The sequence below is a fragment of the Cibotium barometz genome, chromosome 24 (assembly GCF_041138505.1).
Source record: "Cibotium barometz isolate CiBa-2024 chromosome 24, ASM4113850v1, whole genome shotgun sequence".
Taxonomy (NCBI): Eukaryota; Viridiplantae; Streptophyta; class Polypodiopsida; order Cyatheales; family Cibotiaceae; genus Cibotium; species Cibotium barometz.
Genome location: NC_141069.1, coordinates 39,081,849 through 39,087,698, shown reverse-complemented (window position 1 = coordinate 39,087,698; position 5,850 = coordinate 39,081,849). Strand labels below are relative to the sequence as shown.

Genomic DNA, 5,850 nt, shown 5'->3' with positions numbered 1-5,850 from the left:
TACGATTATGGGTTAAGGACTAGATGGAAAACCCATAGTATGCTCTGACCATAATATTCATGTTATAAACCTTTGAAGGATGACATGATACAGACCTCTCGGGGTATCCTATCTAGGATTAATATTTGGATGATGAAAATGTGTTCTCTGGTTTCTTTTGAAATTATATCAATTTTGCATTTGCACTTTGACAGTTATGCGTGATTAACACTACACCTACTTTGCTAATATGGACATATCTTGATGTTATGGATGCCCTAAACCCCCTCACACATGGAGTGATGGATTATTGATGATACATGGCCGCGCTTAACTGGGAATGATATACGACATGCCCTGGATGTTTTTTAATACAAATAAGTTTTTAATAATCTCTTTTACCTTTGGTCTTGCATAACTATGGATTTTTGATGGTGGTGACTCATCGGGCTTGCTTTGTTGAGATGCTCTCTCCATCCTATAGGTTACACCTTCGGCCGAGTAATTAACGGCTATTATGAGATTAAAATTTCACTTGACCCTAACTGACAGGTAGAACCGAGATCCTAATCTTAACATAGGAGGCCCTAATTTCTTATGCACATATATTGTGTGATTATTGAGGATACATGGTTACATATAATTTACTTCTGGAACCGATACACGATGTTTGGCAATATGGTTTAGTAGCGGCTTACTGCAATGATACTGTCTAAATGGCATTTTGATGTTTTATTTTCATACGGCTTGATAGTATCTGGAAGCCAACTATCTTCCATACTTATAGATGGAGATAGGGTTTGATCCCTTTACTTAGGGATGATACTAGGGTAACAATCCTAATACATATCAAGGGACTAGATACCATCACCGCAGTGACATCTATAACACGTGGTAGATCATATGACACCTGCAAGACACACACGGGCTAACTCTTTGTTTTTCTGTTTGGATGGATTCAGGTAACAAGATCCATTCTCTCAAAATAACTATGGGTTTATGCTCTACACCAAATGTTTGTAAATATTAGAGTCACGGGCTCCATGGACTTGTAACATGATTATTGTATACAAATCTATTGTTATATAATCATGTGTAACATGATTATTGTATACAAATCTATTGTTATATAATCATGTTTAACATTTTACTGGTCAAGTTAGATAAGGTTCTTGGATGTTTCTGACTGTGGATATAGAAGACTGAAAACAAAACACACACACATACACACACACACACACACACACACACAATATTCTGTGTTTCCTCTTTCACCCTAGTCCCTTTGTGAGCTTTTACTTTTGGTTTTTTTAAATTTTAAAATTTATTAAATTTTCTTGAAGTTGGTTAATGGAAAGATCTTTCTTAAACTTTAATTTTTTCAATTGCAAGATGTTGAGATATTGAGCTCAACTAGTGCTAACGGACATTGATGACCCGCCTGGGTGACAGCTTCCACACTTATGCCACTGGCATGGTTGGTGAGATTATGGTCAATATGCCGCCAGTGGATGACAGGCTGTGTGACACCCACTTTGGAGTACTAGAGTTATGGCATAGTTATAGTACCAGCTCATATAGTCGGGTTCATACTATAGACCAACCATTTTGCATGTTGTTGTACCCAAATAATTGAAAACTATGTAACACTCTGTGAAGAACATTTGTTGTTTTCCTTACTCATCTCCCTTCCCCTTTCCATACTTGACCTATCCCTCATGATACCTTTCACACTTTGAATATTTGACCTACTAATATAAAGGACAAAGATTTCCACCCTCCATTAATGACAAATCGATAATTTTAGTTGTCTCCATATAAGACATTTTCACAACCCCATCACATCCAAGCATATCAAACATAGAGACTTAAAGCCCAAACAATGCTTATATTGGTATAAGATCAATGTCTCGTGCATAGATAAGGCACCTTCACGTAGTAATGCAATAAAAAAGAGTAAGACAACTCTGCATAGAAATTTATATAGAAAGTAAACTCTCACACATGCATTGAAGGTGTTAGCTTGCCAACCTCATTTGCTTGCGCTTTCTATAATCATTCTCATAGTTTTCCACTACAGTGGGAATACTAGTGGAGATGCTACTAGTTATGGGTAGGGGCTTTCTCCTCCGTTTGTTGTGATCTGCAAGCCTCTTTCTGCAGCTTCTTTTTGCATCATCAAACTCAAAGAGGGTGTGGAACCTATGATATACATAAATCATTAGACTTCACTCTCCAAGGATTTAAAGTCATAATTATCACATATTCATAGTAGAAGAATTAGTTGTGATTAGTACAAATCTATCATTTTCTTTATGTACAATAAGTCTAGGTGCAGCTTTATAATAATAAACTGATGAAACGAGATCTGGTGCGTGCGGGAGACTCGTATTGGCTCCCCCTGCTCTCATTGTAGCTAGGTATGACATGGGACGGCGGGGGAGGGCCTCCTCATGGGTGCATGGGTATGGGTGTCTTCTCTCTCACTCAAGGGTGGATGGGTATGGGTGTCCCCTCTCTCACTCATGCCTAGTGGGTGAGTGGGTGCATTTTGTATGGATGTTACAAAATAGAGAAATAGAAAAAGCAAAAGAGTACCTGCTGCATTGTTGGCAGAAACGTTGTGTTTGGCCCGATATTATAGCCGTAGCGGCCTTGGAATGGAATTCGCACACTTTGTGCTTGCGGTGGTAATGTTTGGCGTACCTAAGGTCCGCTTGGCAATCGTCCACCTGGCAAAAGGGACCCGGACCCAAGGCCTTCTGCCTTTTCACTGCATAATCATCTGCCGAGAAATATGTCCGCCCGCCCAAATTCAACCCTATCCTTGCATTGGCGCCGGACATCACCCTTTTCACACTCTTGTGAAGTGTGCTAGGATCACCATACAGAGCTAGGGCGGCGGTAATGGCTGCATTATCGGCTGAACATCCAGCCCCTTTGTAGTTATAGCTGGCAGAAGAGTAAGCTTGGTAATTAAGATCTGGATTAGCATTACCCTCCTGTAATTGGTAATTTAGAGTTGTATTAGAATTACTCTCTCCATACTTGCATGTGTCACCACCAACTGTATTAAACGCATAATTCCATGTACTCTGAGGCAGATTCAAGGCAGAGAGGCCGACAACAGCTGCAGCTGTAGGAGACGTAGTAGTAGCAGCAGCTGTAGACAGCAGGCCTTCATAATTGTGTGCCTGTATTAAGCTGCTTCTGCTGTAATTATCTGATGATGGTTGCTCATGCTCGTCTGCACGCTCCATGATACTTGTATTCTGGTGAGGTAAGATCATGGCCTTCTCAAGCTGGTCCCTATCTTGCTTTCTAGCTGCATAAGAGTAATGTAAAAGCTCAGAAACAGTCTGATCCGGGCATCTCTCAGTACCCTGCCAATTACAGCCTTGCCTAGTCTCTAATTGGATGCGTAGTACAGAGTGACGGGGAGATCAGAATACCATCTGCATAGAGTTAAGAATGTGTGTAGACAAAGGCTCTTTGGCTTAATTATTTAATAGATTGATCAAAAAGCCTTTGGAGAAGTAAAGCATTAAAGTCCTAATATTAGGTACAGACTATGAGCATGAAGCCTTATTTGGCCTGAAATAAGTAATCCACAGTGAAGTATTATAGTTGTAGTTAAGGCTAAGCACAGGATATTGGGTAGATTAGTGCTGAAAAGAGAAGAAAGAGAGAGAGAGAGCACAACCCTTATGGAAATCTAACTCAGTGAAGGTTAGGTACTTGATTATGTTTCACAGAAACATTATTGCTAGCTTGTTGTAGTGCTTGAAGAAGCTAAGAGTAGAAGCTTAAAGCATGACATGGTATAACACAGTCATGGACTTATCATCATGTGGAAGTGTACAAGCTTCAAGAAAAAAACACATGATTTGATGAATACACACAGTCATGGCCTTATAATGTGGAGCTTGTTGTGCTACCTTGCATAGTACAAAACTGAAGCCAAAAGTGATACTGCAAGACTCTGATGATGAAAGGGGTGTGCTTAAATGTGTGCACATGGCTTGCCCATAATACTAGTTTAAATGTGTTGTAACACTAGCTTATCAATATCAATAACAAGAAAAATAGCCCCTCAAACTAAAGATCAAGAGTCAAGACCAAGTAGCAAGTTCAACCTTCCTTAATAGCGCCCTACTACCTACCACCCTCTCTATTCAAAGGTGAAAATTTTCCATAAATAGGTAAAACACTCTATACAAATGTTGAAAGGTTTCATACCATGTTAAAAATGCCTACATTTTTCTTCCAAATTAGTGACTACACTAACTTTGGGCACATTAAAATCAATTGTAAATATACAAGTTGTGATTGTGTGATTACACAAAACAAGTCTTAGTAGTTTAGGAGTGTGTTTGAGGTGCTCGAGATTAGTAGAAAAAACATCAAGGATTTAATAAACTTTCCCTTTAATTTGCTCAGAGAGAGGGGGAGGCAATGAGATGAAACATTTAAGGTCATAGCCAAGTACGCATCCATTAATATTCTAGGGAGATCCTCTAAATTTTTTTTTCTGCGGTCATTTAAGGTTTACTAAAATCCTTGGTTCTTGTATAGTCCAAGAAAAAGTCACTTTACAATTGTACATATATTTTCCCTTTACTTTGGTTGGTTGGTGGGAGTGTCACACAAGGTTGATTTTTGTTGTTCAACCTTGTCCTTCAATTAGACATTTTCAAGCCTACTATTTTTGTAATTTTGCAATTTAATGTATGCATTCATAGTTAAAAATTGAGCATTTCTTAATGTCGTAAAAGTCCTAAAACGTGCACGACGAGCAAGTTGGGGGAGAGACACTATAATTTTGCACTTCAATAAAAATTTAATAGGTTAAAAAAATTTAAACATTTCTTAATGTTCTAAAAGACCTAAAATGTGACGAGTAATGTTGGAGAGAGAGAGAGAGAGAGAGAGAGAGAGAGAGAGAGAGAGAGAGAGAGAGAGAGAGAGAGAGAGAGAGAGAGAGAGAGAGAGAGAGATGAGATGAGTTATTTAAGGTCATAGTTAAGTTTGCATACCCATCACTTGGTGACAAGATACATGTAACTTATAAACGAGTAAACATGCAATATATAGTGTGTTTTTACTAGCTACATTTGAAGAAAGTGGCCAAGGATTTTTATAGCCCTAGATTTTTATCGGCCCTTTTTCTTCATGATTAAACTTGAAATGCAAATTCATATTGGTTGGTTTACAGTGCTAGGAAAAACATGGGGTAAGTGCATTTCTAATTGCTAAAGTTAAAAATTACCTTCAAAAACTAAGCCTTGAAGGCTTGAAAATGTTGAGAGGTTTTAGGCCCAGGGCACAATAAGGGTGGTGGTCATTTTTTGGAAATCTCCTTTGCTATTCGCACTAGCAGATGATATTGCATAATAAAGTTGACACGTGACTATTTCAACAAATCGGCTTATTCCAGTTGGTTTGAGCGGTCAGGTCCTACTTGTGGGTCATGAGCAGCTCGATTCAGTGTTCGGTGAAAAAAATTGAGTGAACCTAACAAGAATCCTTCCCACTATGGGTTGAAGAGAAAAATGCAATTTTGAACCATCACTTTCTTCATAATTTTATCCAATTACTACTATTTTTGAAAACTTAGAGAAATCCTTCTTCCTGCTCCTCTCAAGATGATGCAAATTTTCCAAAACTTGAGCAGGCTTTGGGATAAAGTGAACCCATCTTTTCTTAAATCCTGGTTTGAATCCCATGAGTTGCACAAATCGTTTGTCTTTTAGTGAGATGGTTAGCATTTGTTCAGCCTCTCTAGGCTAGACACTATTCCAATCTCTAAATATTTGCTAGGACTAACAAATTTTCTAAATATCATTACTGAGCATAAAAATTAAAGAATTG

The 5,850-nt window shown here is 38.3% G+C and overlaps 1 protein-coding gene across 1 annotated transcript; it reads right to left on the bottom strand.

Annotated features, from left to right (window-relative positions):
* Positions 1-1,936: 1,936 nt before the first annotated feature.
* On the bottom strand, positions 1,937-4,021 carry LOC147625273 (uncharacterized). The gene is made up of 2 exons (XM_086818578.1): positions 2,578-4,021; positions 1,937-2,181 (listed from the first exon to the last, which is right to left on the bottom strand). Exons 1-2 carry the CDS (start codon positions 3,267-3,269, stop codon positions 1,998-2,000), a joined length of 876 nt encoding a protein of 291 aa, XP_086674704.1. The 5' UTR covers positions 3,270-4,021; the 3' UTR covers positions 1,937-1,997.
* Positions 4,022-5,850: the final 1,829 nt, after the last annotated feature.

Coding starts and splice junctions, on each gene's coding strand:
- LOC147625273 (XM_086818578.1), bottom strand. CDS start 3,269: ATGATCTTACCTCACCAGAATACAAGTATCATGGAGCGTGCAGACGAG. Junction 2,182..2,577: donor TTCTGCCAACAATGCAGCAG/GTACTCTTTTGC, acceptor TGTATATCATAG/GTTCCACACCCTCTTTGAGT.